General features: G+C 36.0%; 1 protein-coding gene across 4 annotated transcripts in view; it reads left to right on the top strand.

The window, feature by feature from the left end:
• SLC30A6 (solute carrier family 30 member 6) overlaps positions 1–18,272 on the top strand; it is a 45,610-nt gene that overhangs the window by 10,549 nt on the left and 16,789 nt on the right. The window contains exons 3-8 of one of the 4 annotated variants that reach the window (XM_070512308.1): positions 2,168–2,252; positions 3,451–3,493; positions 4,527–4,592; positions 15,964–16,044; positions 16,772–16,807; positions 17,531–17,625. In XM_070512308.1, the coding sequence (XP_070368409.1) occupies positions 2,168–2,252; positions 3,451–3,493; positions 4,527–4,592; positions 15,964–16,044; positions 16,772–16,807; positions 17,531–17,625 (406 nt within the window). Of the gene's footprint in view, positions 1–2,167; positions 2,253–3,450; positions 3,494–4,526; positions 4,593–5,482; positions 5,502–15,963; positions 16,045–16,771; positions 16,808–17,530; positions 17,626–18,272 lie in introns of those variants that run through there. The other 3 variants (XM_070512309.1, XM_070512307.1, XM_070512310.1) reach the window with 3 other exon arrangements.

Below are 18,272 nucleotides of genomic sequence, written 5' to 3'. Positions count from 1 at the left end.
CATCTTACTGCCTTCAAAAAGCCACCATCATTTCCCACATAGATTATTGCAATCACATTCCAAATGGTCTTCCTACTTCTCTCCTTGCCCATATGCAGTATATTGTTCATAGAGAGGATGAATGATCTCTTAAGAATGAAAGCTAAGGCACTTTCCATCTCATTTGGAATAAATCACAATTCTTTTCCTGGCATACAAGATACTACTTTGTGTAGCCCCTCACTGCCTCTCACCTCTCTCACCTAGCTGTCTTTAGCCAGGTACTCTTCTACCTCTGGGCATTTGCACTGTGGTTCTCATTTTCTCTCCCAGATAGCTGCATGCTTAGCATCTTTGCTGCTTTCGGATTTCTGCTGACATGTCACCTTACCAAAGGGGTCTTTTCTGACCACTGTATCTAAAAGAGTAACTCTTCCATATGTCCCATTCCTGTGTTCTTATCATACTTTATTTTTTCTTCTTAGCACTTGTCACCACCTGATTATAGTCATGCATCGCTTAATGACATGGATATGTTCTGAGGGATGTGTCATTAGATGATTTTGTCATTGGGCAAACATCATAGAGTGTACTTATACAAACCTAGATGGTATAGCCTGCTACATGCTTAGCTATCTGGTACTAATATCATGGGACCACCATTGTATATGTGGTCTCTCACTGACTAAAACATTGTTATATGGCGCATGATTGTATGTTTGCTTATTGTCTGTCACTGTGGATTATAAGGTCCATGTTTTTTTCAGTACTATATCTCCAGTGCCTAGAATAGTATCTGTTGCAAAACAGATGCTCAAATATTTTTTGATGAATAATTTGATTCAGTAGTAGAGCTTCAGAGAGTGTCATTTTCAAATTACAGGCTTTATCTTCCATTTCTGACTATTCCTGAGTCCCTGTCCTGACTAGACCCATGACCAGTCATTTCATTAATGTCTTCACCAGTATTGGAGTCCCTTGTTCTGTTAACCTATCATATCAGCTCTCAAATCTCTAACATCCCTACCTCACCTGCTTGTCTGGTTTTGCTCTCTGGGTATAGAGGAAGTCTACCATAAGTTCATGGTGGTAATTCTTGGTCTTCTCTTTGATGATGCAGTAGTATACTTTCCATAACAGCTCTTCTGCAGATGCAGATTCTCCTGTGGATTTAAGTTTCCAGTCCTACTTTACCATATCCCTTAATTTTAGAAAATGGCCTTGCTGCTTCTTTTCTAGAGATTTATAGGCTGTTAACTCTGTGCTACTTTACTTCTTTCTACCTGACAAGTTCTCTGTCCCTTCAGTCACCTTGTTCTTCTCACCTTTCTCAAAGGTGTTGTTCTCCCTTTCTGTTGAAACCATCCTATCCTGTACCACACTTGACCTTTGTAATTATAATCTGTTTAATTTTAACATCTCCAAATAACTGCCTTTTTCCTAATTTCTTTCACATCTACTGTCAAACAAGCATAGGTCTCCCTTCTTTGTAGGGAGTGGAGCAGAAAAATAAGAAAACGCTTCACTTGATCTCTTTATTTTTAGAATGCCCTTCCTCCTTCCTCTGACTAAATCTTAGCTATTTTCAAAGTGTATCTCAGGTCCTCCTCCATCTTCTGTGAACTGCTAAACCATGGTATTCTTTCCCTCTTTTGCAGTCCTATTTCATATGACTTATTAGGTAAATAACCAGGTACTGTCCCTTTTTTGGGGGGTGGGGGCATAACTGTGTTTTCGTATAATTTCAAACTTATAGAAAAGTTTCCAAATTAGTATAAGGAACTCTCTTATGCCCTTTACTCAGATTCACGAGTTGCTTTACATTTTGCCCGATTTGCTTTGTCATTGTCTCTATATACATACTTAGGGAGACAAAATGATATTCAAAGGGAGACAAAATGATATTCAAATATATGCATATTTTTCTCAACTATTTCAGAGTTTGTGTTTCAGAATTTATTTTCTCTTGAATAATTCCCCTTCTGAAGTGATTCTTTTAAGTTTATATATTATAATTAGGACTTGGTTGATGATAATTTTGGTAGATTTAGAAAATGTGACACTGACTTTTTGAAGGAAGTTGTGCTTACTCCTTTGAATATCAGAGTGTTGAGTATTACAGCAACTTGAACAGACCCAGTGAAGCTTATCAGCACTATAAAAATAAGAATGATTTTCTTTTTCACAGTCCTGGAAGATATTGCTCTTTGGTGCAATAAACTTAACATGTACAGGCTTCCTGCTTATGTGGTGCAGTTCCACTAACAGTATAGGTATGTCACCATTCTTATTTTTATGAAGTTAATTATTACTTTCACTTTTATTCTGATTTTTTTTTTTTTTTTGAGGAAGATTAGCCCTGAGCTAACTGCTGCCAATCCTCCTCTTTTAGTGAGGAAGACTGGCCCTGAGCTAACATCAGTGCCCATCTTCCTCTACTTTATATGTGGGATACCTGCCACAGCTTGGCTTTGCCAAGCAGTGTCATGTCCTCACCCGGGATCCAACCGGAGAACCCCAGGCCGCCGAAGCGAAATGTGCACGCTTAACTGCTGCGCCATCAGGCTGGCCCCATATTCTGATTTTAAAGAAACATATATCTTCCTTTGCATAGAATATATTATTCTGAAATATAACTCAAAAGATTTAATGAGAGAATCTATTTAAAAAGTGCCTTGTAAACTATAAAGTTTGGTTCAATTGTTAGATATTATCATTTTATTTTATTACTATTTTTGGTGAGGACGATTGGCCCTGAGCTAACATCTGTGCCAGTCTTCCTCTCTTTTGTATATGGGATGCCACCACAGCGTGGTTTGATGAGCGGTGTGTAGGTCCATACCTGGGATCCGAACCTACAAACTGCAGGCTGCTGAGACGGAGCGTGTGGACTTAACCACTACACCACTTGGCCAGCTCCTAGGCATTGTCATTTTTGTTGTTTTTTTAAAAAAAAGACCTGTTATTTTTTTTTAAAACTTGAAATCCATTTGAAACACTGAGATTCCTTTTTAATCTGCTAGATTAGTACTTTGATTTATGCAAAGTATAAGATCTTGAGATTATTGGATTTTCCTTGAAAAGGGAAATCTTTAATATTTTTCTTGCGTCTTGCTTGACCTCTTATATTTTTATTACCATTTTTTTCATTTTGCTATTTAAAGAATACGTGTAAAATAGTACGCAGATGACAGAAGAAGGCAAAAAAAAAAAAGGTCATAGGGCTTTTGACCATATGCTGCTTCATTTTTCCTGATGGAGAAATCAGGTTCTAAAGTAAGCTTTTGTGTTAACCAACTGGCTATATATATTAATCAAATTTACTAGATAATTACTAGCAAATGAGGTTAATCAGTGAATCATAATTTTTTTTGGTAATGGATACCCCTGGTATGAACAGTTTTGGTGATTTGCTATATTTCCTATCAATAGATTCAGTAACATTTTAACAATCTTTTTGTTGTTTTGCAGCTTTAACTGCCTACACTTACCTGACCATTTTTGACCTTTTTAGGTAAGTTTTAAAAAATTTCCGTAATGTTTTGAAGCTGGTAAGTTATTTCTTGCACCAAATTTATGAAGTTTCTTTGCTTAAAGGAAAATAATCTGTGAAATATGTAAAATTATCAGCATACAACATATACACACTGTAACAATTAGAAGATAGACTGGAAGAAAATATCCTATTTATATAACAACAGAAAAGATAATAGCCAGATATTAGGTCAGGTGTTTCAGGTGCCTACTTGTAGATGAGTCAGCTGTGGCCAGGGAGCAGGGTCATGTAAAAACATACCAATTCCTACTGTGACTGTGTAGATGGGAAAAGAAATGAGGGACATTAATAACTGAGAAGTGAGTAATTGTGAGCTAGGGAGACAACCTATTGGCTCCCTGCTTCATAGAGCCTTTCATATTTCCATATAAGTGTTGCAAAATACTTACACCTTGATGTCTTCAGTTCCATGCCATAGAAGTATAAGAATGTCTTTTCATCCATCACGTAACTCAATCTACTTTATTGGTCTAAAACAGATAGTTCCCTGCGTTTCACACTGTAGTAAGTTTCAGAGTGAATCTTCACTATACTTGGAAAATGAACATAATTTTATCCCATCCAGGATGTTGTCAAGGTACTGTTAATATTTAGTTTAACTTTTAACAAAGATTAAATAAAGTTTATCAATGTTAAAATTTATTATGTATGCCCAGAATAAAATATATTGCTATTACTGTGTCATTTTTTGCATGCTCAGTTATGGAAACCATTTAGGGTAGATAACTTACTGAGTAGAGGAAGTATGGGTTTAGGTTCTGTTTAACTGACTTAATGATGTATCGTAACTCCTTGCAGTTTCTCCACATGTTAAAACTGTCACATTAAAATGCTTGTTGTGATTAGATGATAAATTGTTGGAATAACTTATTTATTCTGTGCAAACAGTGATAACTTTCAGCAACTTAGGAATTCTGAAAGCTTAATTTCTTTCTGCGTTTTCTCCTCTAACTCTAGTTCTAATGCTAAATTTATTTTCATTTTTACTTAGTTTAATGACATGTTTAATAAGTTACTGGGTAATGATGAGGAAACCTAGCCCTGTCTATTCATTTGGGTAAGTTCAAATTATTTTATTTTCTGCTGACTTATTGCTATTAAAATAGTAGTTATATTAGGCAGTAAAGAGCTAGTTAGGGTATTTCTAGAAAATAAACTCTGCCTAGTCAGTGGAATGGTGATCAAATAGTGAAAGTAGATAGAACAGCATATTCCAAATGGAGTCTAGGTAAGAAACATGAATATTTAAATTTAAATCATATTAAATAAAATGTTTACATTAGGTTCTTTTCTATTTTATAAAACAAATATTAACATAAAATGTTCACATTCAGTTCTTTAATATTTTGGTTATCTTTTATTTTAGTTAGAGAAAATACAAAGGATTTTCATGTAAGTGTATCTTAACATTAATGAAGGGGTAGAGTTGTATTTTTATCTTAAGACTGGGTTTGTGATAGCAATGGATTAACCAAGAATTTGAGACTTCTGTTTCTACAGTTTTAGAAATTCCTGAAAATTGAAAGTTGGAAGATAATCTTCTATGTTAGAGGTTTTTTAATATATTAGAAAAAAATGAATTTCTTTCAGGTTCAAGGAAACAAGTTAAAGGAAGAATTTAACTTTGGTAAAGAAACTCTTAGACCCAACTTACCCTTCGTCTCCACCATACCTTTCATTGGGATTATGTTCTTTTGAACAAAATCAGATTTTATTTCCTTAAACAATGGGACAAAGTAAATATGAAATTTTAATGCAAAATGAAGATATTTATAAATGTCACTGAAATTTGATTGAGTTGGACTCTTACTATGATAATCAGCTGTAAAGTATAGATATCTATATATGAAAATCTATTACTCTGAGTCAAGGCTTTTTCTTGTAAATGACAGAAATCCAACTCAAACCATGGGGAAAAAAAGGAAGACTTTGGTAATTTATGTAACCAGAATTTGGGAAGACTGAGGTAACTGGCAGAGGGACTAGAACACTTGGGACATGTCCTTCTCTTTCCTCTCAGGCCTCTTTTCTCTGCGTATCAGGTTCAGTTTTTCAGACCACTTTTCTCTACCCTTCTGGAGTGATAAATTCTAGTGACACCTTAACTTAAACCTTCTCACCTTCATCCTAGTGAGGAAAGGACTCTTTCCCAGCTCTAGTTCAGAAAATCATGAGAAAGAACTGTTGATTGGTCCAGCTTGTAATAGATGTTAGTCTTTAGATCATTTACTGTGTCCAGGAGACAAAGTCGAGTAGGGACATGACAGCTCCCCTTGTGACTCACTTGCTTAGAGTGAGCAAGAAAGGAGAGGGCAATTAAACGGTAAAATTAAACATTCAAATATAATTGCAGTCAATCACATAGCTTCAAATGTCATTTATATTTAGTAATTCTAAAATCCAGTTCTTTAGCCCTAAAATCTATCTTGTTTTAGGCTACCTTCTTGACAGCTTCACACATGTCTAATTGGTATCTTAAACTTAGGCTAGAATTCTTGTTTTCTTCCCCAAAAACCTGTTCCTCTGTTTTTCCCATCTCAGTAAATACACCAGCTCTCTGTTGCTCAAGCAAAATCCATGATTATTCTCTCATTACCACAGTTATCCATCAGCAAGTTATGTCAGGGTAACCTACAAACACATCTAGAATCTACTCTCATCCCCATTTCTATCCCCACTACTACCATCCTAACCAAGCTACCTTCATTTCTTGCCTTAACCAATGTCCAGCATCCTGACTGGTCCCCATGCTTCTGTTCTTCCCCGCATAGTCAATTCTCCATATAGCAGCCAGAGTGTTTTCCTTTTTAAGCCTAAATCACTCTCCTCCTGAAAACCATCCAGTTGTTTCCTGTCATACTTAGAATAAAATCCTGACTCCTTTCTCTAATTCACAAAGCCCTTATATGAGCTGGACTGTGCCTGCTTCTCTTCGTTACTACTCTCATGCCCTCTATACCACACTGTCTTTCTCTCTGTAATTGTAACAGCTAACTTCTTCCTGCCTTAGGGCCGTTGTACAGGCTATTCTCTCTGCTTCAAATGCTCTTCACCTGATCTTTGCAAGATGACCTCTATCTTGTTATTCTGACCTTAATGTCACTAAATACTAATGTCATTAAATGACTGGGTCCAATCTAAAATAAATTCTAAAATAGACCACCTAGTTAGCCTCTTGTCATGTCATACTACTCTAATTCTGTGTATAGGATTTACCAGAACTTATAAATTATGTCACTCTGTCTCCACCTTTAAAATATAAATTTTATGGTAGCAAGGACCACATCTTGTTCTGTCTTATATCCTTGTGCAGTTTGATGAATTTTAAAAATGAATTTACCTGTATAACTTCTATGTAGATCATAGTATAAAACATTGCAAGTTCCTCAAAAGCCTCTCTTCATGTGAAGTCAGAGTCAAACCTTGACAAAAGTAACTGGTATTCTGACTGCTTTCATTGCAGATTATTATCGCCTGTTTTTAAAGTCATATAAATGGGATTACAGTATATACTCTCATATACCAGTAATTCATTCTAGTTCATTGCGCTAATATTCCATTATATGGATATACCACAGTTTGTTTATATGTTAAACTGTTGAAAGGCGGTTAGGTGATTTTCAGCTTTTAGCTATTATAAATAAAACTACTCATGAGCATTATTGCACGTCTTTTGGTGTGTAAGACTTTATGTTGGGTATATGTCTTTGTGAGAAATTAGTCATAGGATTTGCATATGTTCATCATTAGAAGATAAGATAATACCAAACAGTTTTCCAGAGTGATTTTTCCAGTTTACACTCCCATTGGCAGGGGAGGAGAGTTCCAGCTGTTTCATGTGCTTACCAACAGTTGGTATTGTCTTTTTTCTTTTTTTCTTTTAAGCCATTCCAGGTATGCAGTGGTATCTCATTATAGTTTTAAGTTATTTTCCTGTTGACTAATTGAGCACTTTTTGTATGTTTATTAGCCATTCAGATTACCTCTTTTATGAAATGCTTGTTAAGGTGTTTTACCCATTTTTAAATTAGGTTTCCTGTTTTTTTCTTATTGATCTGTAGGAGTTCTTTATATATAAATATCTTCTCTCACTCTTAGTTGCCTTTCACTCTCTTAATAGTTTCTTCTGATAAATGAAACAAATTCAATTTCAATGACAAATTTATCAGTCTTATCCTTTATGGTTAATATTTTTGTCTACTTGTCAAGAAACCTTGGCCAGCCCCAAGGTCATAAAGTTATTCTGCTCTATTATTAGCTAAAAGTCTTATTTTTTTTCATATTTTTATTTCTAAATCAACTTATTAAGGTATAATTTACAAGCAATAAAGTGCACCATTTTTAAATGTAAAGTAGATGACTTTTGACAAATGTAAACACTCATGTTAACACCACCACATGGTAGGAGTATATCCATTTTACTTTTCTATTCAAAGGCCAGATTTAGGCTCTATCTATATTCTCTTCATACTTATATTTTATTTCTTTTCCTTCTGCTCTTTATTATTTGTTTTTATTATATAGTTCCTTCTGACGATATGAGGGAGAAAGGTTCCATTCCTCTCCCCTAGCATCTGGTGGTTTTCTGGCAATCTTTGGAGTTCCATGGCTTATAGATGCATCACCCCAATCTGTCCTCATCTTCACATGGCATTCTCCCTGTATGTATGTCTGTCTCTGTGTCTGAACTAAGTCTTATTTTTTGACCTTTCTTTTCTTTTTATTTTTTATTTTGTTGAGGTCATATTGGTTTGTAACATGTAATTTCAGGTGTACATTATTATATTATCACTTTCTGTAAAGACTGCATCGGACTTACTACCAGTAGTATAATTTGTATCTGTCACCTACATGTGTATCCTTTTACCTCTTTCGCTTCCCCTCTTGTAACAACTACTCTGTTCTCTTTGTCCATGTTTTTATCTTCCTCATATAAGTGAAATCATGCAGTGTTTGTCTTTCTCTGTCTAGCTTATTTTGCTTAACATAATACCCTCAAGGTCCATCCATGTTGTTGCAAATGGGACAGTTTTGTCTTTTTTTATGGCTGAGTCGTGTTCCATGGTATATATATACAGGGTCTTCTTTATCCAATCATCAGTCAGTGGGCACTTGGGTAACTACCAGGTCTTTACTATTGTGGATAATGCTGCAGTGAACATAGGGATGCATAAGTCTCTTTGAATGTTGATTTCATGTTCTTTGGATAGATACCCAGTAGTGGAATAGCTGGGTCATATGGTATTTCTACTTTTAATTTTTTGAGAAATCTCCATACTGTTTTTCAAAGTGGCTGTACCAGTTCGCATTCCCACCAGCAGTGATGAGGGCTCCCTTTTTCTCCACATCCTCTCCAACACTCACTGTTTCTTATCTTGTCTTGTTAATTATAGCCATTCTGACGGGTGTAAGGTAATATCTCATTGTAGTTTTGATTTGCATTTCCCTAATAATTAGTGTCATAGAACATCTTTTCATCTGTCTGTTGGCCATCTGTGTATCTTTTTTGGAAAAATGTCTGTTCATCTCCTCTGCTCATTTTTTGATCAGGTTGTTTTTTGTTGTTGAGTTATATGAGTTCTTTAAATATTTTGGAAATTAGCCTCTTGTCAGATAGATGATTTGCAGATATTTTCTACCTGTTGGTGGGTTGTCTTTTCATTTTGTTGATGATTTCCTTTGCCTTGCAGGAGCTTTTTAGTGTAATGTAGTCCCATTTGTTTCTTTTTTTCTTTTATTTCCCTTGCCTGAGTTGACATGGTATTCGAAAAGATGCTATTAAGACCAAGTCAAAAGAGTGTACTGCATATATTTTCTTCTAGGAGTTTTATGGTTTCAGGTCTTAGATTCAAGTCTTTAATCCACTTTGAGTTAATTTTTGTACATAGTATAAGATAATGCTCTACTTTCATTCTTTTGCATGTGGCTGTCCAGTTTTCCCAGCACCATTTATTGAAGAGACTTTCCTTTCTCCATTGTATGTTCTTGGCTTCTTTGTCAAAGATTATGTTTTATTTCTGGGATTTCAATTCTGTTGCATTGGTCTGTTTATCTGTTTTTGTGCTGGTACCATGCTGGTGGGTTTTTTTGTTTTGTTTTGTTTTGAGGAAGATTGGCCCTGAGCTAACATCTGCCACCAATCCTCCTCTTTTCGCTGAGGAAGACTGGCCCTGAGGTAACATCTGTGCCCATCTTCCTCACTTTATATGTGGGATACCTGTCACAGCATGGTTTGACAAGCAGTGCTTAGGTCCGCACCTGGCAAACCCCTGGGTGCCTAAGCAGAATGTGCAAACTTAACCACTGTGCTTCCAGGCCAGCCCCCAGTACCATGCTATTTTGATTACTGTAGCTTTGTGGTATATTTTGAAGTCAGGGCTTGTGATGCCTCCAGCTTTGTTCTTTTTTCTCAGGATTGTTTTAGCTATTCGGGGTCCTTTGTTGTTCCATATAACTTTTAGGATTCTTTGTTCTATTTCCATGAAGAATGTCATTCGGATTCTGATTGGGTGCATTAAATTGGTAGATTGCTTAGGTTCTATGGATATTTTAACTATGTTTATTCTTCCAATCCATGTGCATGGAATATCTTTCCATTTCTTTATGTCTTATTCAATTTCTTTCAATAATGTCTTATAGTTTTCAGTTTATAGGTCTTTCACCTCCTTAGTTAAATTTAGTCCTAGGTATTTTATTCTTTTTGTTGTGATTCTATGTAGGATCGTATTCTTGACTTCTCTCTCTGCTGGTTCTTTATTAGTGTAGAGAAATGCAACTGATTTTAGTAAGTTGATTTTGTACCCTGTAACTTTGCTCTAGTTGTTGATTATTTCTAATCATTTTCTGGTGGATTCTTTAGGGTTTTCTATATATAGAATCATGTCATCTGCAAACAGTGAGAGTTTCACTTCTTCCTTTCCAATTTGGATACCTTTTATTTCTTTTTTTGCCTAATTGCTCTGGTCAAAACTTCCAGTACTGTGTTGAATAGGAGTGGTGAGAGTGGGCACCCTTGTCTTGTTCCTGTTCTCAGAGGGATGGCTTTCAGTTTTTCACCATTAAGTATGATGTTGGCAGTGGGTTTGTCATATATAGCCTTATGTTGAGGTATTTTCCTTCTATACCCATTTTATTGAGAGTTTTTAATATAAATGGCTGTTGGATCTTGTCAAATGCTTTCTCTGCATCTATTGAGATGATCATGTGCTTTTTATCCCTCATTTTGTTAATGTGATGTATCACATTGATTGATTTGCAGATGTTGACCCATCCCTGCATCCCTGATATAAATCCCAGTTGATTATAGTACATGCTCCTTTTAATGTAATGCTCTATTTGGTTTGCCAATATTTTGTTGAGGATTTTTACATCTCTCTTCATCCGCGATATTGACCAGTACTTTTCCTTCTTTCTGTTGTCCTTGTCTCATTTTGGCATCAGGGTAGCATTGGCCTCCTAGAATGAGTTAGGAACAGTTCCGTCTTCTTCATTTTTTGGGGATAGTGTGAAAAGGATAGATACTAAATCTTCTTTGAATGTATGGTAGAATTCTCCAGAGAAGCCATCTGGTTGTGAAGTTTTGTTTTTTGGGGGGTTTTTGATTACTGTTTCAATCTCTTTATTTGTGATTAGTCTATTCAGATTCACTATCTCTTCTTGATTCAGTTTTGGGAGGTTGTATGAGTCTAAGAGTTTCTCCGTTTCTTATATGTTGTCCAGTTTGTTGGCATGTAGTTTTCATAGTGTTCTGTTGTAATGTTTTGTATTTCTGTAGTATCCATTGTAATTTCTCTTCTTTTTTTTGAATTTTATTTATTTCAGCCTTCTGTATTTTTTCTTAGTGAGTATGGCTAAGGATTTGTCAATTTTGTTTATCTTCTCAAAGAACCAGCTCTTTGTTTCATTGATTCTTTCTATTTGTTTTTAATCTCTATTTCATTTATTGCTGCTCTAATTTGTATTATTTCCCTCCTTCTGCTGATTCTGAGCTTTGTTTGTTCTTCTTTTTCTAGTTCTCTTAGGTGTACTTTAAGGTTATTTATTTGAGATTTTTCTTCTTTGTTGAGGTAGGCCTCTATTGCTATAATTTCCATCTTGGAACTGCTTTTGCTGCATTCCATAAGAGTTGGTATGTTGTGTTTTCATTTTCATTTGTTGCTAGGTATTTTTTGATTTCTCCTTTGATTTCTTCATTGATCCAATTGTTGTTAATAGCATATTGTTTAGTCTCCACATACTGGAGACTTTCCTAGCCTTTTTCTTAAGTTGATTTCTATAGTGCTAGTTTCTATAGCACTGTGGTCAGAAAAGATGCTTGATATGATTTCAGTCTTCTTAAATTTATTGAGGCTTGCCTTGTTTCCCAGCATAGGTCTGTCTTTGAGTATTTTCCATGTGCACTTGAGAAGAATGTGTGTTCTGCTGTTTTTTGCTAGAATGTTCTCTATATATCTATTAAGTCCATCTGGTCTAGTGTTTCATTTAAGGTCACTGTTTCATTGTTGACTTTGTGTCTGGATGGTCTATTCATTGATGTAAGTGGGATGTTGAGGTCCCCTACTAATATTGTGTTAGTGTCAATTTCTCCCTTTAGGTCTGTTAATACTTGCTTTATATACTTTGGTGCTCCTGTATTAGGTGCATATATATTCATAAGTCTTATGTCCTCTTGGTGGAAAGTCCCTTTTATCATTATATACTGCCTCTCTTGTTCTCTCACTACCTTTTTTATCCTGAAGTCTGCTTTGTATTATATAAGTATGGCAGCACCTGCTTTCTTTTGCTTGCCACTTGCTTGGAGTATCGTCTTCTATCTCTTCACTCTGAGCCTGTGTTTGTCTTTAGAGCTGAGATGTATTTCCTGGAGGCAAGATATTGTTGGGTCTTGTTTTTCAGTCCATTCATGCACTCTGTGTCTTTTGATTGGAGAATTCAATCCATTTACATTTAGAATGATTATTAATATATGAGGGGCTAATACTGCCATTTTATCTCTTGTTTTCTGGTTGTTCTATATTTCCATTGTTTCTTTTTCCTTATATTTCTGACTACCATTGCAGTTTGGTGGTTTCTGTGATAGTTTTCTCATTATTTATGATTTCTGGCTTTGCTCTGATTTTTTGTTTAGTGGTTACCATGAGGTTTGTATAAAAGAGCGCATAGGTGAGGTAGTCCATTTTTTGATAGCCTCTTATCTCCATTACCCTAAGCAGGTTCCATCCCTTTTCTCTTCTCCTTCTGAGTTATTGTCATCACAAATTGTTCTTTTCTGTGTTGTGAGTTTGTGACTAAATTGAAATGTTTATAGTTATTTTTGATGCTTTCCTCCCTTTGTCTTTCATGTTATAGTTCACTGTTCACTGACCTGTTCTGATACAGAGCTGCAATTTTCTGATTCTGTCTGTCTGCTTATCTCCTTGCTCAAGATTTTGTAAACTTTTGCTTTTTAGTTTAAGATGGGAGGGCTCCTTTCAACATTTCTTGTAAGGCAGGCCTTGTGGCGATGAACTGCCTCACCTTTTGTTTATCTGGGAAAGCTTTTATTTCTCCATCATATCTGAAGGATAGTTTCACTGGATAAAATATTCTTGGATGAAAGTTTTTGTCTTTCAGTATTTTGAATATATCATTCTATTCTCTCCTAGCCTGGAAGTTTTCTGCTGAGAAATCCGCTGAAAGCCTGATAGGGATTTCTTTGTAGGTTATTTTCTTCTGCCTTGCTACCCTTAATATTTTTTCTTTGTCATTGACTTTTGCCAGTTTTAATAGTATATGCCTTTGAGAAGGCCTTTTTGCATTGATGTAATTAGGAGTTTTATTAGCTTCATGTACTTGTAAGTCTAGTTTCTTCCCCAGGTTTTGGAAGTTCTCAGGTGTTATTTCTTTAAACAAACTCTCTGCTCCTTTCTCCCCTCCTCTCCCTCTGGAATATGTATAATCCATATGTTGATTTTTGTAACTGAGTTGGATATTTCTCAAAGAATTTCTTAATTTTTTAAAAATCTGAGTTCTCTCTCCTCCTCCACCTGAAGCATTTCTATATTTCTATCTTCTAAATCACTAATTCTGTCCTCCACGATGTCAGCTCTGTTTTTTATGGATTCTTGATTATTTTTTATCAGGTTAATTGTGTTCTTCATATCGAGAATTTCTGTTTGGGTTTTTTTAAGAGTTTAATCTCTTTGGTGAAGTCATCTTTCTGCTCATTAATTTTATTCCTGAGCTCATTGAACTGTCTTGAGTTTTTTTGTAACTTGTTGAGTTTCTTTATGATAACTATTTTGAATTCTTTGTCATTTAGATTGTAAATTTCTGTGAGTTCAGAGTCAGCTTCTGTAGACTTGTCGTTTTCCTTCTGCTCTGAAGTGTTAATGTAGTTCTTCATGGTGTTTGATGAACTGATCCTTTGCTGGCGCATTTGTGGTAGTATCATATCTCAGATTCCACCTGCCACCACTGGTGGTGGCAGGAGCTATGTTTTCTGATCCCGCTCTGTCTGCTGAAAGTTGTCCCAGTAGGACTTCTTTGCATTTGTGCACTGGCTGCAGCCACTTGGCAGGTCACACATACATGTGCATGTGGGCCTCTGTGCTCCACTGGCGGGTCACTCTGATGTGGAACCACAGCCCTTGGCAGGGAAGCAGCCAGTCTGGTGTGCTAGGTTGGAGGGGAGGGGCACTTTCTTTCATGTTCTGGCTAGCTTGTTGCTTGTGGGTGGCTTGGCTGAGCTGCTGCCCTTGGTGGGGGCTCCTCCATGGGGGCTGAGTCCTGCCACTCAGTGGGGAGTATTCCCACAGGTGGAGCTGCTGTGGCGTGGTGGGCACTCCTGTGAGCCAAGCTGCAACTCTGAAAGCATTCTTCTGTGTTGGGCTGCCCCCACCTCCTCCTACAGCCACACCAACTGCTGTGTAAGGACCTATGACCTAGATTGCTGCCAGTGGTGAGGGGAAGGGGTGTACTCACCTAGTTCCACGCCCTCCCAGGGATCCAGTCCACCCACCTTCAGATGCATGGCTACATTGATCTCTCAGACATTCTTTTGTGCTGTGCAGGGAATCTTCTCTTGGTTAATGAATGTCCATTTAGTTGTAACTTAGAGGAGAGACAAAGGGAACAACTCACTCCACTATGTTGCTGACGTCACTCTGCCCTTTCACACTTAAGTCTACAATCAAACTGGAATTGATTTTTGAGTGTGGGTTGAGGTACAGGTCAAGGCACATTTGTTTCTATATAGCTATTCAATTGATAAAAAGCATAATTTATTGAAAAAACCCTTCTTCTAATGTTTTTATGTGCTACCTTTTTTATGAATCAGGTGACTGAGTATGTGTAGGTCTATTTCTGGATTCTCTTTTCTGTTCAGTTCAGTATATTTGTCTATCCTTACGTTAGTACTATACTACATTAATTACTGTAGTTTTGAAATAAATCTTGATATCTGGTAGTATAGATCTTCTAGCTTTGTTCTTCTTCAACTTATCTTTGCTTTCCTTCACCTTTTGTATTTCCATATGCACTTTAATATCAGCTTAGTTTTCACAGATAGCATTGCCATATATACGTACTTTTCATACTTTTTTATAACCCATTTTTTTCACTTATATCCTTCCATGTCAATAATATATCTGTTATATTTTTAATAATGCATAATGCTCTGTTGTTCCTTTCAACATTTTTCCTTTATAAAAAGCAATGTGATGAAGATCCTTAATTATTTTATCATCTTTTCTGAAGATAATTCTTTCCTTGAGAATTTTAAAGGATTTATTCTTACCACAAGTATTGAATGCAGTTAAGCTACATGTTATGTAAAAAACTAAGATGAATAAGCAACAGCCCCTTGCCTCCAGCTGATAGGTTACAGATTATAAGACATGCTCATAATTAACTGCAGCTGTGTGTAGAAGTGAGAGACAGTATAATAAGTGGTTAAAATTATGAACTCTGGAGCAAGAGTGCCTGAGTTTGAAAACCTGACTCCTTCACTTGCTAGTAAATGACTATAGTTACTTTTCCTCTTTTGTGTTTCAAGTTCCTTATCTCTTTTTTAAGAAAAAGTGGATAAAGTAACCCTCATAAAGGGGGAGTTGAGATGAGGTAATATATTAAGCACTTTGACCACTGTCTAACACAACATGGGTCAATTGAGTTAGCTATTATTATGATAATGGTTATTTCTAGAAAAATAAGAACTATAAGTGGGTCCTGGGAATATATGTAGTACAAATAGGCACTTTCTAAAAAATTTGTGATGTGCATTGTTTATCATCATTCTAGAAATTCTGTAGTCTGTTCTAACAGTGTTTGGTTTATAGTAGGCATATATGTGTATTAAGTGAGTGAGTAAATAAATGCATGCAAATGTGTTCTAGAGATATTGGTTTGTGAACTGAAAGAATTATGCTGATCTAATTTTCTGATTTCAGATTTGAAAGATTAGAAGTCCTAGCTGTATTTGCCTCCACAGTCTTGGCACAATTGGGAGCTCTCTTTATATTAAAAGAAAGGTACATTTGTATACGATGTTACTGTCATTGTAAAGACCACCTATGCCACCTTTGGGGACATGAAAGAATCCAGTAAGACATATGTGGTTTGAAAGGTATACAAATTAAGATGAGCAGTACTGGAGTTTTGATAGTACAATTTCTTTACATTTCAGATTTTTCTCCCTTCTTTTATTACCCTCTTTAATGCTACTAAATCCAACCATAGGTAGGTGTGAATGAAAGGAAAGGATTCAGGGGCCGGCCCCGTGGCTGAGTGGTTAAGTTCGTGCACTCTGCTTTGGCAGCCCAGGGTTCAGATCCTGGGTGTGGATATGGCACAGCTCATTAGGCCATGTTGAGGTGGCGTCCCACATGCCACAACTAGGACCTACAACTAAAGTATACAACTATGTACTGGGGGGATTTGGGGAGAAACAAGCAGAAAAAAAAAGAAGATTGGCAACAGTTGTTAGCTCAGGTGCCAATCTTTAAAAAAAAAAAGAAAGGAAGGGATTCACATGTTTTAATGCTTAGTACAAACCCATTGAAATAGGTTTGGTAGAGAAAGATTGACATTACATATTGAGGATAATTACGAGTCTCCTTGCCTCATCACTGCTAATAATCAACAGTTGGTTTCATATTCAAAGATTTTGTGAACTTACTAGATTAATTATATATTTAATAAAGCTTTTTAATTTTATAATTTATAGGACTTATTTAATACATTATTTCTTTCTTTTAGTGCAGAACGCTTTTTAGAGCAGCCAGAGATACACACGTAAGATTTTGCTTTTGACGTAATATATAATTTACTACTAAGTTTGATTCCCACTTGTTAATTGGTGTACTATTAAATAATGGTTACTTTGGCCAATATCAGAGTTCAGAGTGTGGCCATATATGTTTCACTGATATTTATGTTTCACAAACAAAATGCCCAAATCCCAAGACTCCTTCTCTTCACCCTAACTGTTCCCAAGCTCTTATGTTTTTATGCTGCACAGAAAGGTTTTTCTACCCTGGCTTCATGTCCCTCATTATTTCCAGGCCCAGTCAATACACTAAGCCAACCCTGTCTGGTCTTCTGTAATTTAAAATTTGATCCCCAAAAATCTTTTAGTAGAAAAGGTGGAATTGTTATTATCTACCACATAATTGCCACCTCTGTGGACTTACTCTGATCACTCTAATTCAGGACAGTCTGACCTGTCCAGTGTGCTGTAAACCAAATGCCGTTAGCATTTATACAAGTTTATAACAGCAATTACCTGTAAGAAGAGACTGTTAATGCTAAGAATATGGGTTTTTTTCTGTGCAAGATGGAGCAACATTAGACAGTACATGGGTTATGGGGCTAGAAACCAAGTTCAGATTCTCCTTCTGCCAATACCAAACTGTTGAAGCAGACCACTCCAGCTTCCCATCTCTTAGTCTCTCTACATGCTGAAATTACATATTGATATTACCAAGAAAAAATGATGAATGTTATTGTTCTTTTTAGGGGAAGATTATTAGTTGGAACTTTTGTGGCTCTTTCTTTCAACCTGTTCACGATGCTGTCTGTTCGGAATAAACCTTTTGCTTATGTCTCTGAAGGTATGTTTTTTATTTACCAGTAATGAAAAATCCAATTAATCGATCAGAAAAACAAGTCTTTTTTTTTCATTAACTCATAAATCAACAAGAAAGTATATCCTGAAGAGAAGAGAGAATTACCCCAAAGGTTCTTGTCTTCTCTAAACAGAATTATGAAACAAAATCTAATTATCTCAAGCTTTAAAATAATGTATTATTTAAAAACAGGCATAACTGACATATATATTGAATTATATGTGATAAAGACCCCATGGTGCAGCAGTTAAGTTTGCACATTCCACTTCAGCAGCCAGGGCTTTGCTGGTTCGGATCCTGGGTGCGGACCTACTACCAATTGTCAAGCCATGCTGTGGCAGGCATCGCACATATAAAGTAGAGGAAGATGGGCACGAATGTTAGCTCAGGGCCAGTCTTCCTCAGCAAAAGAGTAGCATCGGTGGCAGATGTTAGCACAGGGCTAATCTTCCTCAAAAAAAGAAAAATTACCTTTGACATTCAAAAATTACCAAATAACATGAGTGAGATTTTAGATGTGTAACCTACCTACAAAAAGTCTATTGCAAGCATTTTAGAAGCATCAGTTTACTTAGAATAGTTGATGTGCTCATTGCAAATAATTGTATTCTGTTATTAAATAAGTTTGTTCC

The sequence above is a fragment of the Equus asinus genome, chromosome 6 (assembly GCF_041296235.1).
Source record: "Equus asinus isolate D_3611 breed Donkey chromosome 6, EquAss-T2T_v2, whole genome shotgun sequence".
Taxonomy (NCBI): domain Eukaryota; kingdom Metazoa; phylum Chordata; class Mammalia; order Perissodactyla; family Equidae; genus Equus; species Equus asinus.
The sequence above is the reverse complement of the archived record's forward strand: the minus strand, read 5'-3'. Positions and strand labels throughout refer to the sequence as shown.